The sequence below is a fragment of the Coregonus clupeaformis genome, chromosome 39 (assembly GCF_020615455.1).
Source record: "Coregonus clupeaformis isolate EN_2021a chromosome 39, ASM2061545v1, whole genome shotgun sequence".
NCBI classification, from domain to species: Eukaryota; Metazoa; Chordata; class Actinopteri; order Salmoniformes; family Salmonidae; genus Coregonus; species Coregonus clupeaformis.
This window is the reverse complement of record NC_059230.1, coordinates 14,870,803-14,892,570: the sequence shown is the minus strand read 5'-3', so window position 1 is coordinate 14,892,570 and position 21,768 is coordinate 14,870,803. Positions and strand designations below refer to the sequence as shown.

Sequence of the window (21,768 nt, the reverse complement as noted above, 5' to 3'; positions counted from 1 at the left end):
AAGTCTCAAACAGGTGCCATTAATACAGGTAATGAGTGGAGGACAGAGGAGCCTCTTAAAGAAGAAGTTACAGGTCTGTGAGAGCCCGAAATCTTGCTTGTTTGTAGGTGACCAAATACTTATTTTCCACCATCATTTGCAAATAAATTCATAAAAAATCCTACAATGTGATTTTCTGGATTTTTTTCCTCAATTTGTCTGTCATAGTTGACGTGTACCTATGATGAAAATTACAGGCCTCTCTCATCTTTTTAAGTGGGAGAACTTGCACAATTGGTGGCTGACTAAATACTTTTTTTCCCCACTGTATATGGACAAGCGATGGTAGAGCGGCATGGACTAAGATGCAGTAGAATAGTATAGAATACAGTATATACATATGAGATGAGTAATGCAGATATGTAAACATTATTAAAGTGGCTAGTGTTCCATTATTTTTTTTTTTATATATATATACTCCCCTTTATTACTTTTCAACCCCGCCATCCTTTCCCTACTTGGGGTAAATTAGTGAACAACAATGCCCAGGCCTCTACTTCCAGCCTATACTTACTATCTACACCTTATGGACACAGTCAATTTGACAATAATTATATTTTATTTGTTTTTGCTCCTGAACTACTTCTACTCTCAACCTCCGATCATTTTCATGATGTCCATCCGGTTTGCTTCTATATGCCATATCTTTCTAACTGTGCTCTTTCCCAAAAGCTCCCAACATACAACCTATATACTTATTATGGACACAGTATGCTTACATTATTAGTTATCTTGTTATTATTTGTTATTTGTTATTAGTCCCATCCTTCAACTCCATTCAATACCTCCCATCTATCTCTTAACACCATCCATATAGGATTTCTATTTGCCATATATATTTCAACCGTATTGTGATGTTTTACAAAAGTTCTGAACCTTTCTATTCTCATTGCTTCTACAGATTGTGAATTAAAAATAAACATTTTTGCTAAAAGTATTATTATATTATTGATCGATTGACTATGACTTTTCAGATCACCCAGTAATGCTTTCTGCAAGGTTAGCTCCAGGTAAATATTGCAATCCTTTAGCCATTCCTGGACCTGTGTCCAAAAACAAGCTACAAATGGACAGAACCAAAACAAGTGATCTAATGATTCTGTCTCTTCACAGCAAAATCTGCAGAGCTGGGAAGATTGTATCCCCCATATAAATAACATTATATTGGTAGCAAGAATTTTATATAATAATTTAAATAGAAAGATTAAAATTTTTGAATCCGGTGTCGTTTTGCGTGTCAGTTCATAAACACTATGCCATGGGATCGGTACGTCAAAAATATCTTCCCAACTATTTTGCAATCTATATGGGACGGCTGTCAATCCTTTGGTCCTTAAGTGAAACTGATATACTTTTTTATTTATCACAGTTTTCCTTAACCAATTATGTTCTTTAATGCAAGGCCGACAGACAAGTTCCTTACTTTCTCCCCCTTCCACTTTCCTCTTCCACTTTTGCGGTAAGGCTGCAATTATTTGGTTGTAATTTTGGGTAGAGCAAACATTTCTATGTTTTTGTTAGCTGCATGTGCGACATAACTCCACCAGTCCTACCGATGATATCCTTTACGAAGATTATACCTTTTTTAAACATTCTGTCAAAAAATAAAGGTTTTTTGTCAATGAGTATATATATTATATATTCAATTTCTTAAAGTGGCCAGTGATTTCTAGTCTATGTCTATAGGCAGCAGCCTCTAATGTGCTATTGATGGCTGTTTAACAGTCTGATGGCCATATCAGAATGACATTGTGTATGTACAGTGGGGAGAACAAGTATTTGATACACTGCCGATTTTGCAGGTTTTCCTACTTACAAAGCATGTAGAGGTCTGTAATTTTTATCGTAGGTACACTTCAACTGTGAGAGACGGAATCTAAAACAAAAATCCAGAAAATCACATTGTATGATTTTAAAGTAATGAATTTGCATTTGATTGCATGACATAAGTATTTGATACATCAGAAACGCAGAACTTAATATTTGGTACAGAAACCTTTGTTTGCAATTACAGAGATCATACTGTAGGTTCATGCTCTACAACATTCGGAGAGTACGACCCTGCCTTACACAGGAAGCGGCACAGGTCCTAATCCAGGCACTTGTCATCTCCCGTCTGGATTACTGCAACTCGCTGTTGGCTGGGCTCCCTGCCTGTGCCATTAAACCCCTACAACTCATCCAGAATGCCGCAGCCGTCTGGTGTTCAACCTTCCCAAGTTCTCTCACGTCACCCCGCTCCTCCGCACACTCCACTGGCTTCCAGTTGAAGCTCGCATCTGCTACAAGACCATGGTGCTTGCCTACGGAGCTGTGAGGGGAACGGCACCTCCGTACCTTCAGGATCTGATCAGTCCCTACACCCAAACGAGGGCATTGCGTTCATCCACCTCTGGCCCGCTGGCTCTCCTACCTCTGTGGAAGCATAGTTCCCGCTCAGCCCAGTCAAAACTGTTCGCTGCTCTGGCACCCCAATGGTGGAACAAGCTCCCTCACGACGCCAGGACAGCGGAGTCACTCACCACCTTCCGGAGACATTTGAAACCCCACATTGTAAAGTGGTTATCCCACTGGCTATAAGGTGAATGCACCTATTTGTAAGTCACTCTGGATAAGAGCGTCTGCTAAATGACGTAAATGTAAATGTAAAATGTATACGTTTCCTGTAGGTCTTGACCAGGTTTGCACACACTGCAGCAGGGATTTTGGCCCACTCCTCCATACAGACCTTCTCCATATCCTTCAGGTTTCGGGGCTGTCGCTGGGCAATACGGACTTTCAACTCTCTCCAAAGATTTTCTATTGGGTTCAGGTCTGGAGACTGGCTAGGCCACTCCAGGACCTTGAGATGCTTCTTACGGAGCCACTCCTTAGTTGCCCTGGCTGTGTGTTTCGGGTCGTTGTCATGCTGGAAGACCCAGCCACGACCCATCTTCAATGCTCTTACTGAGGGAAGGAGGTTGTTGGCCAAGATCTCGCGATACATGGCCCCATCCATCCTCCCCTCAATACGGTGCAGTCGTCCTGTCCCCTTTGCAGAAAATAATCCCCAAAGAATGATGTTTCCAACTCCATGCTTCACGGTTGGGATGGTGTTCTTGGGGTTGTACTTATCCTTCTTCTTCCTCCAAACACGGCGAGTGGAGTTTAGACCAAAAAGCTCTATTTGTGTCTCATCAGACCCAATTCCTTCTCCCATTCCTCCTCTGGATCATCCAGATGGTCATTGGAAAACTTCAGACGGGCCTGGACATGCGCTGGCTTGAGCAGGGGGACCTTGCGTGTGCTGCAGGATTTTAATCCATGACGGCGTAGTGTGTTACTAATGGTTTTCTTTGAGACTGTGGTCCCAGCTCTCTTCAGGTCATTGACCAGGTCCTGCCGTGTAGTTCTGGGCTGATCCCTCACCTTCCTCATGGTCATTGATGCCCCACGAGGTGAGATCTTGCATGGAGCCCCAGACCAAGAGTGATTGACCGTCATCTTGAACTTCTTCCATTTTCTAATAATTGCGCCAACAGTTGTTGCCTTCTCACCAAGCTGCTTGCCTATTGTCCTGTAGCCCATCCCAGTCTTGTGCAGGTCTACAATTTTATCCCTGATGTCCTTACACAGCTCTCTGGTCTTGGCCATTGTGGAGAGGTTGGAGTCTGTTTGATTGAGTGTGTGGACAGGTGTCTTTTATACAGGTAACGAGTTCAAACAGGTGCAGTTAATACAGGTAAGTGGAGAACAGGAGGGCTTCTTAAAGAAAAACTAACAGGTCTGTGAGAGCCGGAATTCTTACTGGTTGGTAGGTGATGAAATACTTATGTCATGCAATAAAATGCAAATTAATTACTTAAAAATCATACAATGTGATTTTCTGGATTTTTGTTTTAGATTCCGTCTCTCACAGTTGAAGTGTACCTATGATAAAAATAACAGACCTCTACATGCTTTGTAAGTAGGAAAACCTGCAAAGTCGGCAGTGTATCAAATACTTGTTCTCCCCACTGTATGTGTAAATAAAAGCATGCACTGCAAGATGGATATTCTAGTTCTGTCTTGTTGTACAGAGACAAGATAAACGTTTAATTGTATGCTGCTGTTCATTGTTTACAGACGAGAACAAAAGGTAACAATTATTCAAGTCAAGCATTGATCTCATTTTAAAAAGGTGTCCTTGGTGGATGTCTAAACATAAATTGATCATTGGTTCTTCTAGCTTGTAAGAAACAAAAGCTAGATGACCTTGACAATAGCTCCAGAGGCTTTTATGATAATATAATTGTATAGATTTCCATTGCGCAGACAAGGGCAGATGCATGTATATCTCTGGACTTGAAGAAGACGCCCTCTGCACATTTGATAAGAGGCCCCAGAAACTCTATTTTCTTCTCAAAAGGACTTCATCATTTTAAAAGCCCTTTTTATATCCCTATTTCCTTTTTGCGATTGTGGTCTGTACACACTTCTCTCCACACTCTCTCAAGGATGATAATGGCCAGCCTAATGCATCTGATATACTGTAGTTCTGTGCTATTAGGTGAAAACCGCTCCCCACTGAATGCCAGTGTATTTGCCTGAAACACATTTCCTAATGATTCCACTGTTTTATGGTTTAATTGTACCCATCTCACTGTTTTGACTGGCTAAGTGTTATCTGGTTGAAGCTCTTCACAGTTCCATGGGAAGGTTTTGGAAATAAATCCTGTTAGCCCTCTAGTTTTTTTATTTTATATATTTTTTCTATAATAAGGTACAGTAACAGCATCCCAGGTCCTTTGATCAGTAAATCAAGAAAACCACACTACAAGTATACTGAACATAAATATATAAACACAACGTGCAACAATTTCAATGATTTTACTAAGTTACATATAAAGGAATCAGTCAATTTAAATAAATGTATTAGGCCTTAAACTATGGATTTCACATGACTGGGCAGGGGCACAGCCATGGGTGGGCCTGGGAGAGCATAGGCCCACCCACTGGGGAGCCAGGCCCAGCCAATCAGAATGAATTTTTATCCACAAAAGGGCTTTGTTACAGACAGAAATACTCCTCAGTTTCATTAGCTGTCCGGGTGGCTGGTCTCAGATGATCCCGCAGGTGAAGAAGCCGGATGTGGAAGTCCTGGCTGGCGTGGTTACACATGGTTTGCGGTTGTGAGGTCGGTTGGACTTTCTGCTAAATTCTCTAAAACAACATTGGAGGCGGCTTATGGTAGAGAAATTAACATTCAATTCTCTTGTAACAGCTCTGGTGGACATTCCTGCAGTCAGCATGCCAATTGCACGCTCCCTCAAAACTTGACATCTGTGGCATTGTGTTGTGTGACAAAACTGCACATTCTAGAGTGGACTTTCATTATCCCCAACACAAGGTGCACCTGTGTAATGATCATGCTGTTTAAGCATCTTCTTGATATGCCACACCTGTCAGGTGGATGGATTATCTTGGCAAAGAAGAAATGCTTACTAACAGGGATGTATACAAATTTGTGCACAAAATGTAAGAGAAATGAGCTTTGTGCGTATGGAACATTTCTGGGATCTTTTATTTCAGCTCATGAAACATGGGACCAACACTTTACATGTTGCGTTTATATTTTTGTTCAGTATAGATGATTCCCTTAGATGTGGATAATATATCCACTTCCCAAAGGCATTCATTGTGCTAAAAGAAAATATCACCCCAATGTTAGTTTTTTAAATAATCATTTACCTTCCCTTGATATGTAATCTAATATGAATTCGTTCAACCCCATGTTGCCTTGGCTAAGGGTCGATTCTTGTTTTGAAAATGTGGGGAGACAATTCCCTCATACCTTTCGGTTGAGAGATTTTCCCCAGTAGTAAAAATGCACTCCCAAACGTCAATATCTGGCCTGTGTGAATGCTGGCTGGCAACAAGCTGATATTGAAAACAAGGCTCACACATCTCAATGCAGAAGTTATGCCCTAACAACACTTTGCTATGGGTACTTCTCTTGTTGCCGTGATTTTATTTCTGCATCACTAAGACACGTGAGGCCCAACTTTTATCAACATGTCTGTAGCTCAGTTGGTAGAGCATGGCGTTTGCAACGCCAGGGTTGTGGGTTCAATTCCCACGGGTGGCCAGTATGAAAAATAAAAAAAATAATGTATGCACTCACTAACTGTAAGTCGCTCTGGATAAGAGCATCTGCTAAATGACTAAAATTTTTATGTAATGTCTCTTTCGCCACTAGGGGCAATAAAGTCCTAGACCACTGTTACTCAACCCACAAGCAAGCATACAAGGCCCTCCCTTGGGCAAATCAGATCATGTCTCTATACTCCTGTTTCCAGGAAGTACCCGCAACTCACTCTGTACAGAAATGGTCCTCTGAATCGGAGGGTGTGTTGCAGGACTGCTTTGCTAGCGCTGACTGGAATATGTTTCTGAACTCTGCGGATAGCATCGATTAGCTAACCACCTCCGTCTCTGGCTTCATCAGGAAATGCATCGCCGACATTGTCCCCACAGTGAAGGTTCGCTGCCTCCGCAACCAAAAGCCCTGTATTAACACAGAGGTATGCGCTAAGCTAAAGAACAGAGTTACCGCGCACAGGGCTTTCGCAGCCAACCTAGAGGCTTCGGCTGAGGACACGACTGAGTACAATAAGTCCCGCTACGACTTCCACAGAGCCATCAAACAGGCAAAAGGACAACATAGGAACAAGGTGAAATCCTATTACACCGGCTCCGATGCATGTAGCAGGGGCTACAGACCATTACAGATTACAAATGTAGACCTAGCCGTGATCTATCCAACTATGCCATCTCCCAGACGAACTCAATGCATTTTATGCACGCTTCGAAACAACACCGAGCCATGCACAAGGGCCCCACTGTCGGCCCAGAGGACTGGGTGATCTCGCTGTCCGAGGCCGACGTGAGTAAGGTTTTTAATCTGGTCAACACTGGCAAGGCCATGGAACCAGAAGGTATTCCAGGGCACGTTTTCAGAGCATGCACAGACCAGCTGCGCATGCTCTTCACGGTCATTTTCAACCTCTCCTTGTCCCAGTCTGTAAACCTCAGTCTCAAGCTGACCACCATCATTCCTGTTCCTAAGAACTGTAAAGCTACCTGCAACAATGACTACTTTCAAGTGCTTTGAAAGGCTGATCATGGAACAAATCACCTCGATCATCCCAGACACCCTAGACCCACTGCAATTTGCATACCACCCCAACAGATCTACAGGGGATGCAATCTCAATTGCATTCCACACTGCCCTCTCCCACCAGGATAAGAGCAATACCTATGTGAGAATGCTGTTCGACTACAGCTTAGTGTTCAACACCATAGTGCCCTCCAAGTTTGTCACCAAGCTCTGGACCCTGGGACTGAACACCACCATCCAACACTGCTGCTAAAATGATCATTGATTAGATGTATTATGCCATTACGCTGCTGTCCATTGACTATTGATTTCCATTAACATTAGCATTTATCCTGCTACTGGTCACATACTCCTGTTTACATGTATATATTACCATTAGTATGCTACCATAAGTATTTATATATTCCTACTACCAGTCACGTTTCAGCCCTGTTTACATGTACAGTTGAAGTCGGAAGTTTATGTACACCTTAGCCAAATACATTTAAACTCAGTTTTTCACAATTCCTGACATGTAATCCTAGTAAACATTCCCTGTCTTAGGTCAGTTAGGATCACCACTTTATTTTAAGAATGTGTTAATGTTAGAATAATAGTAGAGAGAATGATTTATTTCAGCTTTTCTTTATTTCATCACATTCCCAGTGGGTCAGAAGTTTACATACACTCAATTAGTATTTGGTAGCATTGCCTTTAAATTGTTTAACTTGGGTCAAACGTTTCGGGTAGCCTTCCACAAGCTTCCCACAATAAGTTGGGTGAATTTTGGCCCATTCCTCCTGACAGAGCTGGTGTAACGGAGTCAGGTTTGTAGGCCTCCTTGCTCGCACACGCTTTTTCAGTTCTGCCCACACATTTTCTATAGGATTGAGGTCAGGGCTTTATGATGGCCACTCCAATACCTTTACTTTGTTGTCCTTAAGCCATTTTGCCACAACTTTGGAAGTATGCTTGGAGTCATTGTCCATTTGGAAGACCCATTTGCGACTAAGCTTTACCTTCCTGACTGATGTCTTGAGATATTGCTTCAATATATCCACATAATTTTCCTTCCTCATGATGCCATCTATTTTGTGAAGTGCACCAGCCCCTCCTGCAGCAAAGCACCCCCACAGCATGATGCTGCCACCCCCGTGCTTCACGGTTGGGATGGTGTTCTTCGGCTTGCAAGCATCCCCCTTTTTCCTCCAAACATAACGATGGTCATTATGGCCAAATAGTTCCATTTTTGTTTCATCAGACCAGAGGACATTTCTCCAAAAAGTACGATCTTTGTCCCCATGTGCAGTTGCAAACTGTAGTCTGGCTTTTTTATGGCGGTTTTGGAGCAGTGGCTTCTTCCTTGATGAGCGGCCTTTCAGGTTATGTCGATATAGGACTCGTTTTACTGTGGAATCTGTGGATATAGATACTTTTGTACCTGTTTCCTCCAGCATCTTCACAAGAGCCTTTGCTGTTGTTCTGGGATTGATTTGCACTTTTCGCACTAAAGTACGTTCATCTCTAGGAGACAGAGCGCATCTCCTTCCTGAGCGGTATGACGGCTGCGTGGTCCCATTGTGTTTATACTTGCGTACTATTGTTTGTACAGATGAACGTGGTACCTTCAGGCGTTTGGAAATTGCTCCCAAGGATGAACCAGACAGAGGTCTTGGCTGATTTCTTTTGAATTTTCCATGATGTCAAGCAGAGGCACTGTGTTTGAAGGTAGGCCTTGAAATACATCCACAGGTACACCTCCAATTGACTCAAATTATGTCAATTAGCCGATCAGAAGCTTCTAAAGCCATGACATCCTTTTCTGGAATTTTCCAAGCTGTTTAAAGGCACAGTGAACTTAATGTATGTAAACTTCTGACCCACTGGAATTGTGATACAGTGAATTATAAGTGAAATAATCTGTCTGTAAACAATTGTTGGAAAATTACTTGTGTTATGCACAAGTAATTTTGTGGAGGGGTTTGTGGAGGGGTTGAAAAACAAGTTTTAATGACTCCAACCTAAGTCTATGTAAACTTCTGACTTCAACTGTATATCCTGCTAGCAGTCACTTTTTATATATAAACCCAACTCAACCACTCCAGTACCCCTGCACATTGAATAAGGTACTGGCACTGACCTGTATATACTTGCATTTTAATGTTTCTTTAACACTCATCGTTGTTTTTTAGTCTTACTTAAATGTTTTATTCTATTTTCTATTATCACTGCATTGTATTTCTATTATCACAAGGTAAGGTAAGAATTTCATTGTACTGTTTTACACCGGTTGTATCCTGTGCATGTGGCGAATAAACTTGAAAACTTGAAAGGCTACGGGGGTCTTTTTCAAAGCAGTAGAAAGGATGGCTTGCTTCACGTCTTGCAGCATGGGGTTGGCCATGTCAGAGGTTTTCTGGAGGCAAATTGAGAATACCTTATGGGTCTGAAGCAAAGACCCTGTGATCAAATCAATTAGCCTTTTTTGAAAACATGTTTTAATTGAGAAACCTTTAATGAATTATGGAATGATATTCCCTTTTCTTTGCAGGAGTGCCCTAGTGGTGTGGTCAATGAAGACACCTTCAAAGACATCTACTCCCAGTTCTTTCCACAGGGAGGTATGTTGACACATCTGGTGAGAATTGTTCTGGTTGACGAATGGCTCCTATGAACCATACTGCTTTAGGCTGAAATGTTTAACACTGGGTTGTGTTCAGTAAGCACAAAATGGCACAAAAATACTTTGAAACAGATAATTTAGTGCTTAAACTCATCCAACAAGTATGGTAGTTTTCTGTTTCAAAACGCTTTTTGTTTTATGCCTACTGAAAACAACCCTGGTCGTTGTTTCTCTGTAACTCATTAGGTTGATTGGTTATCTCGCGCAATGCCTCTGTTTAGGCATAGGTAGACCAAAATGGTAAAATAAAGGTTATGACAAAGAATGAAGGAATATCACATTACAGGCAAAGTGGAAATGAAGACAGTTTTAGGTTTTCTTTTCATGCTGACTTGAAAAAGCAAGTGTATAATGCTTAGTCAATTTTTATAATGGGTTTTTGCATTTGGACGGACAAAATGTGTACAGCCAAGGTGTGCTTTTGCTTTTGATTATCCAGTGGAATTGGGTCATTGGAATTGGTATAACTGGAAAGAGAGGGGTTTGGGTTCTTGGAAATAAGCGCCTGAGCACCTGAACGTTCTATGGCACATCGATATTCAGTTAATTCAGCTCGCAATGCCCAAAGGTGAAGTAATGTTCTTCTACTCCCAAGTTCTAATTCACCGATTTGATGTTTTTTAAAGCCCCTTATAAGGCACTATATCTCACCCAAAAAGAAATTAAGAAATAAAACAAACTACTGCTGTTTATTGAAGGACACCGGACAATGTGTCCCCCAAGTCACTTTTATATGATGTGTCCATAGCTAAATATATCTCAAAATATATGGCTCTAGATGTCAGTTGCATTACAGCGAGACCAAACTGTGTAAACGCCGGGGATATGGTTTGACCTGTCTACCTCAGAAAAACACACATCTTCATTTATTTCACAATGATACAGTACAGGAGCCTATAGTACATTAGAAACCTATAAAAAATGTAACTTTTCTATATAAACTGTTTGTACATGACAGTGCTGGATTGCAGCCAAACTCACACAGATACATTCTGCTCAACCAGTACATGAAGCAAAATTGTCTATACTGTAGTGTAGGTAATAGATCTACAGTATGTGTCTTACTGTCCACTGTACAATGATGGATTTCCTATTAAGAAGCAATGTAACATTGTAATGTCGTTATATCACTTGTTCTTTTGTGCTCCGTTTATTTGTTACACTGACTGGGGCAGCCTTTTCTGCTAGTCCCCCTGGGTTCCTTGTGTTTGATGGACTGTCATCTGCATTAGCCTACACAGCTCAACAAAAGAAACTCAGCACACTTTTTTTTCTGATCTTTCATCTTTACAGCAAACACACACATGCCGTCAGTCAGTCACAGACAGGCAGAGCTTTGAGTGCGCACGCAGGCACACACAGACGCTTAGTTCTGTTTATGCTGCTTGAAAATATTTGGGGATTACCTGAGAGTTGCAACCGAAACATGTGAAGACGTGACTTTGAAAGGGAGCGATAACACATCTTGCTTAAAGGCCTGCTACTGTGAAAACTATCAAATGAAAACAACTCTAATATCTCTTATTGTTACTCTGCTTTGGGAAACAAACGTATGATTGCTTTTATGTTGAACAAAGGAGCAAAAACATCACAGTTGAAAATGTCTAGTTGGAACCACTGTCGGCATGTATTGTCCGTGTAAATGAAGGTTGTGACTTGTCATCACAATGTTTGACTGAGGCTGTGTCACTCTCGTTTCAGACGCTTCGACGTATGCACATTTTCTGTTCAACGCATTTGACACAGATAAAGATGGATCTGTGAGTTTCGAGGTAAGCTAGTGTATCCTCCTTGACCGTTCATCACTGACTGACATCAGTCTCTAAAGTATAATGACGTTGATGAGATACTCAGTTGGTCTTCTCAATCCTCTCCCAGTTTATCTACCCCGTTGCCCTAGGAGCATTTGACAGAAGTTGATAAAACTTGAGCTTTCCATAGCTTGAGCTTTACCCACAAGACACAAGATAATGCTGGAACTATATATATGCATGGGAATCCCACCCAGCATACATATAATTAACAGTAATGAAGAGTATAGTCTTACTTATTACAACAGACATGTTGTCATTGCTCTACACCCTAGTTATCTGGTGTTAATAAACACTGGGACCTTCTGTCCCATAGTACTGAATAACCCTCACGTCTATTTCATAGGGATCCTAAAAAATCTCTACAAATCAAATAATATGTATTATTTAGCACCTCAAGGATATAATGTTCTCTTTGTTCATTTGTTGCTTTTTGGGAAGAATATTGTTTGGAAGAATCACACCGATGAATGCAGTATGTATTTTAGACCTGATACTTAGTTTGATTACCATATCTAAGTGATCTAAGTTAAATTCAAGTTCATTCTTTCTACATTAATATACATGTGTGTATGTTGGATGTATCAGTATCATATCAATCCATTCAGGTTTCATTGATGTTTGAGATATTCTTGGTACAATTTTAAATTCATCTTTATGAGCGAGATATTCATTGTGTAAGTGCAAAGGTCTAATGGGTTGTGTTTCTACTGCAGGACTTTGTAATGGGCCTCTCTATCTTGCTCCGAGGCTCAGTCCAGGAGAAGCTCAACTGGGCCTTTAATCTGTATGATATTAATAAGGATGGATGTATTACTAAAGAGGTACTTACCATTAATGTCACAACTTGCTGTCTCTATGATGTTGATATGGTAGATGACTGAACAGAGTGAATCATATATTGATTTCTTTAAATACGAATAAAAGGGATAACTATACTGACCTTCTAATAATTGTAACATGTATGAGTGATGACCTACTGTATGTAGATATAGAGCATGACGTCGTTACATACTGGACAACCAGTCTAATGATATGTAAAAAAGAACGATCCCCTACTTTATTGTCAATGTTTCTTGGTATGATACCCTGAAAGTGTGGTATTGCATAATGTACTTGTCAACGTATCCATTATCTTTACTCTCCGTTTTAAAGGAAATGCTTGATATCATGAAGGCCATCTATGACATGATGGGGAAATGCACATATCCCCTACTCAAAGACGATACGCCTCGGCAACACGTGGAGATATTTTTTCAGGTATGTTTTTTATTTTTTTATTCGATACATTGTTGCCAAAATGTGCATATTATATTCACCATCAGCAGCAATTATTGTATGTACCCATAGTCCAATGCTTGTCATATTTAGAAACAAATTACCCTAAAGTACAGTGACATTTGTTATGTGGAATGAAATGAACAATTTACCATCTTTTCAATTTGTTTCTGTCTATACTGTTACATTATACATTATCTTGCGTTGCCTTCCCAACATCTCTGCCCTTCCTGACCAACAGAAGATGGATAAAAATAAGGATGGAGTTGTAACCATAGACGAGTTTATTGACTGCTGCCAAAATGTGAGTTAATTCTGCCTTCTTTTCTGCAATTGCATCATATAATAATAATATGCCATTTAGCAGACGCTTTTATCCAAAGCGACTTACAGTCATGCGTGCATACATTTTTGTGTATGGGTGGTCCCGGGGATCGAACCCACTACCTTGGTGTTACAAGCGCCGTGCTCTACCAGCTGAGCTACAGAGGACCACCCATACACAAAAATGTATGTTTTGCATAATGCAATATTTAGTACCTCTGGTATTCACATAAGAGTTGTCATTGAAGTAGGCACATATCTCTAAAATGTATCTTTGTCCACCAGGATGAGAACATCATGAGATCGATGCAGCTCTTTGATAATGTCATTTAACTTGTGGCTGACCTGGAGAGCTCTGGACCGGACTATCAACAGACGCTATTCTATCAACTGTACGCTATTCAGGCAAACATATTGTCCATTGCAATGGACCACACAAAACATACAGTATAGATGTAATGGTATGAAACATTCTTGAATAACTTTGCAAAAAAGCAATGATCTTTCCAATCTTTCCTTTTCAATTTGAGTTTTGTGGTTTGATTGAGTAGATTGAACTCTTCAAACCTCCTGTGTACAAAGATGCCTCGATCTTAACAGCTGTGCTGCAGTCAGCTTTTATCTGCAGTACAGGAAACCCAGCTGTGTTAGATTTTGCCACTGCCTTTGAACAGATGGACACAATGAGTTTGAAAGGTGAGCGTTTGTGATGAATAGTGACAAACAAGCGTTGCTAAAGTAGGCCCCGAATTCTGAGGTTTTTCACCCACCATGGTCCATCCTTTGCTCTCCTGGGACCTGGATAAAATATAGACTTAACATTGTACCATTTTTAAAAAATATGTTTATACTATAGTTAAGAATCTGAGCAATGTTCAACTTTGTTCATGTTTACTTACCAACTAGAATGAGACGATGCACTCCACATTGAGTTTGATGATGAGTTGGGATGGTGAAAAGTATCGTTAGAAGCACACAGGTAGCTGTTACTTACCTTGAGTCTACGATTAGGAGGAACGACTATCTTGTCACAAGATTATGCTGCTTGTAAATGTATTTTATGTGACCCTAAATGTGTGTATTTCCCCGTGTAGAGATCATGTGTCCTGTCGACATGTTTCCATTCATGTTTCGAAGCACTATTTTGCAGTTTACACTAGTATGTTGGATTTTATTTATATAATATGGTAGTCAGTGTACAAAGGGATAGTCAGATGTTCAGTATTAAGCAGAAGCTAACTCTTGGGGTGAATTTAAGGTATTATTGGGTATGTAATGTATATTTATCACTGTCTTATAAAGAGGGTCACTGGGATGAAGTTATACAAGCAAATCTAATCTCTGTCACCTTTTTGTTTTTGTAAATATGTTGCCCTGTCCAGAAACAACCTCTAGCCCCAACTTTCTAGACAATTGCAGAGATCTGAGAGGATTGGACAGGTGTAAGCAATATGGCAATAATTCCACTCGGCCTGTCAGAAGGCAAGGTGAGCTATGATCTATTTAATTTTATATCTATCCAATCCTCTCAGGCCTTGTTCACACTGCAGGCCTTACTGCTCAAATCAGTTTTGTTTTTAAAATCTGTTTTGGAATAATATAATATGTCATTTAGCAGACGCCTTTATCCAAAGCGACTTACAGTCATGCGTGCATACATTATTTTTTTGGGTGTATAGGTGGTCCCGGGGATCGAACCCACTACCTTGGCGTTACAAGTGCCATGCTCTACCAGCTGAGCTACAGAGGACCGCAGTCATTTGCTAGTTGTCATAATAATGAAGGGTGTGTGCGCAGTGGTGTAGGCTGATTGGTGGTGGTGGTGCTCGTGCTTCTCAGAAGTTATGTGGCAAGCTAAGGTGACAACAAGGATGTTTCCCAGTTGCTTTGAATGCTGAAAATCATAGTGTAAGAACACTTTTAAGGATAAGATGATCTAACTTTCAAAACAAGTGCTTTTTGGCTAGCCAAAGCAGTCAACTACCTAGCTAGGTAGCTGTTTATCTTTCACTAATGTGTTTAAACAAACTAGTTACCTACTACATGTTCTTGTCAAACTGTTAACAGAGTAGCTAGCAAGCAACAAGATATGCCAAATAAGTCTAAAAACCACTTGAGGGCAAATCAGATTTGACCATTCAACCCAAGTCGCATGGCCAGGAATCAAACCACCTACAAGTGTATTAAGGGGCTAGAGGTTGTTTCTGGATAGAGGTTGTTTCTGGATGGGGCCTGTGTTTTCTTTCCTCTTGTTTGGGGCATGTGTCCAGTTTCTTTGCATAATGAGGACTGATTGGCCCCTGCTGTCTCTGATTAGAGCCCTGATTGGTCCCAAATGTGGGAAGGCACAGAGCATGCTGGGTAGCAGATGGGGATCCACCCCCACCCCCACCCCCACCCTCCCCAATCTCACTCACTTACAGGAGGTTCCAAAAACCCTACTATTTCGTCCTCTTCTATCTGAAAGGTTGGTAAAAGCAATGTGGACACGAGCAAGGTAGTATCTGCAGTATTCTGTGCAATTCACTTCTCTTGCCTTAATTGGCAATTACTTATTTATCCATGTAAGTGCCCCCTTGGGAATGTGTTCTGATGTCCATATGATTAAGCATCATCTAGGACAATAACTTTGTGTACCTAACTTGATCTTATTTGACCAATGATTTTGTTCAGCTGGCTAAGTATCTCCTAAACACATGGGTTGAGGTAAGTAGGGCACAGCAACGCCTGCAATGGAAAACAAGTTCTTTTTGGAATAAGTTCAGGTATAGACTCTTCTCTCGTCTCAAACATGTAGGCTCACTTTTTGTGAACAGTCCCATCACAAGTCAAAATGTTGAATAAACTTCATTTGAACGTGCTTTACCTGTTGTCCACTGATTGTGTCCTTTATGTAGGAGGTAATCTGAGACAAAATATCCACAGAGTAGTGTTATTAACCCGACTTTCAGTACGCTGGTCTGTATCGGTTTGTATTTTCAATGCTGACGCAATTCGCATGCGATTTGCACAATATGTCAACAATGGCCGAGCTTAACCGAAGCACAGACCGAATGTTGTCCCAAGCAAATTTCACAAGCACTTCCAGCTGATTGCAGGGAACAGGCTTATGTCGACAACGTTCGGTTACATTTGGCTATTGTTTACATATTGTGCATCACGTGAAATGCGTCAGGAGATGGAAAATACAAGCGACAGAACCTACTGGCGCCGCAAAAAGTTGGGTAAACATTTGATCTCCCCTACCTTCCAGCAAAAGGACCAACAGCACGGATATCCGGTAAAGTAACCTGGTTTGTAGAGACTATTGCATCTTTTTTACAGCGACTTCTTTCAGACTGATTATCCATGGCGTAACCATGGTAAGTCTGATGTTTAGGCAAGTTCAGGTAGTACCTGTTTCACTACATCTCAAAAAAAAATTCTCCCTACTGAAAACAAGTTCCCTAATGATAAAGAAGTGTTGCAAAAAAGTGACTTCTGTCAATCTGTTATTCAACCTTACGTCCTAATGTATTTAAATAGATCATTATTGCATGAGGGTAATAATTGGGTTCTATGATTTCTGATTTTATGCACTCAAAATCTTATATTGGAAAATGTGAATGCATCGAAACGAAGCCTGTTAAAATGAATCAACTACTATTTCTCATGTTTTTTTTAAACACTTTTCTGTACTGAAGTTATTTTGCTTGTGCCTAACAAATTATACTTTTAACCTTAGCACTGTGACAGACACTTAGGGATGGATCGACATTTACAGAATGGGTACCTGGAGGAAAGTGGGGGAGAGTCATGCTTTTTCAATTTCAGTCAAGGGGAGGGTTTAGTATTTTTTAAATCTAGTCCAGGGGAGGGTCATATAATTTGTAATTGATGAAACGTCTATATTTCTCAGTGTTTTAGAATTAGTTGCTTATTATGCTATATATCGATGTGTGCCTGATGCCACCCCTCATCTCTGATTCTCCGCTGGGCGCGCAATATCAAGTGCGCCTATAGGCTATTCTAATCTACGAAGTGCATGCTCGGAGAAGCACAGGGCAAAGTTATATTTCTAAGAGAGCTGCTGGGATGGTGTAAATAAAACTAGGCTGCATTACACACTGCAATGGATATTCCAACCCTGAGCCCCGGCCTGCTCTGCTCTTGCTGATAAAAAACTTTTTTGTGTGCTGGTTAATCAATTGCTGTGCTGTGTAGGCCTAAGGTGGCAGTTCAGGAGGAGAGTCAAAGGCTTCTTCCGAAACAATTTTTTGATTAGGCCTAGTCCAAAAAATGCATATCTTGCACTCGGAGTAGCCTGTAGTCTGTTTGGTTCAGTTTGAGAAGGAAAGGGCGAAGATGAGCAACTCCAACCAACGCTTGGCATTGCACATGGTGATCTTAGGCTTGTGTGCGGCTGCTCGGCCATGGAAACCCATTTCATGAAGCTTCCGATTAAAAGTTATTGTGCTGACGTTGCTTCCAGGGGCAGTTTGGAACTCGGTAGTGAATGTTGCAACCGAGGACAAGCAATTTTTACGCGCTACGCGCTTCAGCACTTCCGTTCTGTGAGCTTTTGTGGCCTACCACTTCGCGGCTGAGCCGTTGTTGCACCTAGACGTTTCCACTTCACGGTAACAGCACTTACAGTTGACCGGGGCAGCTCTAGCAGGGCAGACATTTGATGAACTGACTTGTTGGAAAGGTGGCATCCTATGACGGTGCCACATTGAAAGTCGCTGAGCTCTTCAGTAAGGCCATTCTACTGCCAATGTTTGTCTATGGAGATTGCATGGTTGTGTGCTCGATTTTATACACCTGTCAGCAACGGGTGTGGCTGAAATAGCTGAATCCACTCATTTGAAGGGGTGTCCGCATACTTTTGTATATACACTGCCTTCGGAAAATATTCAGACCCCTTGACTTTTTCCACATTTTGATACGTTACAGCCTTATTCTAAAATGGATTCAATAAAACTATTTCTGTGGAAATACCCCATAATGACTAAGCGAAAACAGGTTTTTAGAAATTTTATTTTTTATAAGTATTCAGACCCTTTGCTATGAGACTCGAAATTGAGCTCAGGTGCATCCTGTTTCCATTGATCATCCTTGATATGTTTCTACAGGTTGATTGGATTCCACCTGTGGTCAATTCAATTGATTGGACGTGATTTGGAAAGGCACACACCTGTCTATATAAGGTCCTACATGAGGTCGAAGGAATTGTCCGTAGAGCTCCGAGACAGGATTGTGTCGAGGCATAACATCTGGGGAAAGGTACCAACATTTCTTATCTGCATTGAAGGTCCCCAAGAACCCATCATTCTTAAATGGAAGAAGATTGGAACCACCAAGACTCTTCCTAGAGCTGGCTGCCCGGCCAAACTGAGCAATCGAGGGAGAAGGGCCTTGGTCAGGGAGGTGACCAAGAACCAGATGGTCACTCTGACAGAGCTCCAGAGTTGGGAGAACCTTCAAGAAGGACAACCATCTCTGCAGCACTCCACCAATCAGGCCTTTATGGTAGAGTGGCCAGATGGAAGCCACTCCTCAGTAAAAGGCACATGACAGCCCGCTTGGAGTTTGCCAAAAAGCACCTAAAGGACACTCAGCCCATGAGAAACAAGATTTTCTGGTCTGATGAAACCAAGATTGAAGTCTTTGGCCTGAATGGCAAGCGTCACGTCTGGAGGAAACCTGGCACCCTCCCTACGGTGATGTATGGTGGTGGCAGCATCAGGCTGTGGGGATGTTTTTCAGCGGCAGGGACTGGGAGACTAGTCAGGATCGAGGGAAAGATGAACGGAGCAAGGTACAGAGATATCCTTGATGAAAACCTGCTCCAGAGCACTCAGGACCTCAGACTGGGGTGACGGTTCACCTTCCAACAGGGCAACGACCCTAAGCACACAGCCAAGACAACGCAGGAGTGGCTTCGGGACAAGTCTCTGAATGTCCTTGAGTGGCCCAGCCAGAGCCCGGACTTGAACCGGAGCCCGGACTTCCATGAAAACATACATGAAATGAGTTTGAATAGGAAATATAGCAAAATGAATAGGAAATTTAGTCATTGACAAGGTTAGAAATAATGATTTTTAATTGAAATAATAGTGTCCTTCAAACTTTGCTTTCGTCAAAGAATCCTCCATTTGCAGCAATTACAGCCTTGCAGACCTTTGGCATTCTAGTTGTCAATTTGTTGAGGTAATCTGAAGAGATGTCACCCCATGCTTCCTGAAGCACCTCCCACAAGTTGGATTGGCTTGATGGGCACTTCTCACGTACCATACGGTCAAGCTGCACCCACAACAGCTCAATAGGGTTGAGATCCGGTGACTGTGCTGGCCACTCCATTATAGACAGAATACCAGCTGACTGCTTTTTCCCTAAATAGTTATTGCATAGTTTGGAGCTGTGCTTTGGGTCATTGTCCTGTTGTAGGAGGAAATTGGCTCCAATCAAGCGCCGTCCACAGGGTATGGAGTGATAGCCTTCCTTCTTCAAGATCCATTTTACCCTGTACAAATCTCCCACTTTACCACCACCAAAGCACCCCCAGACCATCACATTGCCTCCACCATGCACCTCAAACTTCGATTTGTCTGTCCATAACACTTTTTTTCCAATCTTCCTCTGTCCAGTGTCTGTGTTTTTTTGCCCATCTTAATCTTTTATTTTTATTGGCCAGTCTGAGTTGGCTTTTTCTTTGCAACTCTGCCTAGAAGGTCAGCATCCCGGAGTCGCCTCTTCACTGTTGACGTTGAGACTGGTGTTTTGCGGGTACTATTTAATGAAGCTGCCAGTTGAGGACCTGTGAGGCGTCTGTTTCTCAAACTAGACACTGTAATGTATTTGTCCTCTTGCTCAGTTGTGCACCGGGGCCTCCCACTCCTCTTTCTATTCTGGTTAGAGACAGTTTGCGCTGTTCTATGAAGGGAGTAGTACACAGCGTTGTACGAGATCTTCAGTTTCTTGGCAATTTCTCGCATGGAATAGCCTTCATTTCTCAGAACAAGAATAGACTGACGCATTTCAGAAGAAAGTTATTTGTTTCTGGCCATTATGAGCCTGTAATCGAACCCACAATTGCTGATGCTCCAGATACTCAACTAGTCTCAAGAAGGCCAGTTTTATTGCTTCTTTAATCAGCACAACACTTTTCAGCTGTGCTAACATAATTGCAAAAGGGTTTTCTAATGATCAATTAGCCTTTTAAAATGATAAACTTGGATTAGCAAACACAAAGTGCCATTGGAACACAGGACTGATGGTTGCTGATAATGGGCCTCTGTACGCCTATGTAGATATTCCATAAAAAATCATATGTTTCCAGCTACAATAGCCATTTACAACATTAACAATGTCTACACTGTATTTCTGATCAATTTGATGTTATTTTAATGGACAAAAAAATTGATTTTCTTTCGAAAACAAGGACATTTCTAAGTGACCCCAAACTTTTGAACGGTAGTGTGTGATATATACTTTTTTAATTTTTCATAAATGTGCAACAATTTATGAACCTGTTTTTGCTTTGTCATTATGCGGTATTGCGTGTAGATTGATGAGGGAAAAAAACTATTTAATCAATTTTAGAATAAGTCTGTAACGTAACAATATGTGGAAAAAGTGAAGGGGTCTGAATTTTTTCCGAATGCACTGTAAATCCATATTAATGCCCATGATTTTGGAATGAGATGTTCGACAAGCAGGTTTACATACTTTTGGACATGTAGTGAGCTTGCTACTACTATAATAGATTTTATTAAAATCAATGTTTCTTGCCCATGATGTATTTATCAGTAATTGAATTCTGTCACTATCAATTGATTAAGCTATTTATTTTCTGTACAATAGATGTTTAAACCTAGACAGCTTTTAGGGAAACACTTGTGACCTTCTATCGATGGTTAAGCCACGGAAGAAAAGTAGCCAGCAGTTAAAGCTTCCATTTTTCACATAGGCTTACTCTGTCTGGGGTGGAACGGTAGGCCTAACTTTTGAAAGTATCATGCTCAGATTCAGAATTGTTATTTTATTAAACCTTTATTTAACTAGGCAAGTCAGTTAAGAACAAATTCTTATTTACAATGACGGCCTACACCGGCCAAACCCGGATGACGTGGGCCAATTATGCACCACCCTATGGGACTCCAAATCACGGCCGGTTGTGATACAGCCTGGAATCGAACCAGGGGGTCTGTAGTGACGCCTCAAGCACTGAGATGCAGTGCCTTAGACCGCTGTGCCACTCAATATGTCTCAGATATAATTATTTGCAAACAGGGATAGTTTCGTTGCAAACAATGCACAATGATTTGGTATTGGAAAAATATGATAAGATGAACACAGGCCAACTCTGTCAATTCTTAGCCTGTAATTTGTGTGGTATTAAAAAAAGATTCTGCTAATATGTAAAATGACGTAGAATTGCATGAAATGTTTATAAAAGGCTATTTTTCTTGGACCTGGAAATACAATGATAGATTCAGGCAATGCTTTTACTATAAAGGAGATATTTCAGCCCC

At 41.2% G+C, this 21,768-nt stretch overlaps 1 protein-coding gene across 4 annotated transcripts in view; it reads left to right on the top strand.

Annotated features, from left to right (window-relative positions):
• Positions 1-14,590, top strand: part of LOC121554377 (Kv channel-interacting protein 4) — a 285,233-nt gene extending 270,643 nt beyond the window's left edge. For all 4 annotated transcript variants that reach the window (XM_045211960.1, XM_041867934.2, XM_045211961.1 and 1 more), the window contains exons 3-8: positions 9,708-9,777; positions 11,541-11,611; positions 12,367-12,474; positions 12,806-12,910; positions 13,170-13,232; positions 13,538-14,590. In XM_045211960.1, coding sequence (XP_045067895.1) covers positions 9,708-9,777; positions 11,541-11,611; positions 12,367-12,474; positions 12,806-12,910; positions 13,170-13,232; positions 13,538-13,585 — 465 coding nt within the window. In that variant the 3' untranslated portion in view covers positions 13,586-14,590. The remainder of the gene's footprint in view (positions 1-9,707; positions 9,778-11,540; positions 11,612-12,366; positions 12,475-12,805; positions 12,911-13,169; positions 13,233-13,537) is intronic.
• The last annotated feature ends 7,178 nt before the right edge of the window (positions 14,591-21,768 follow it).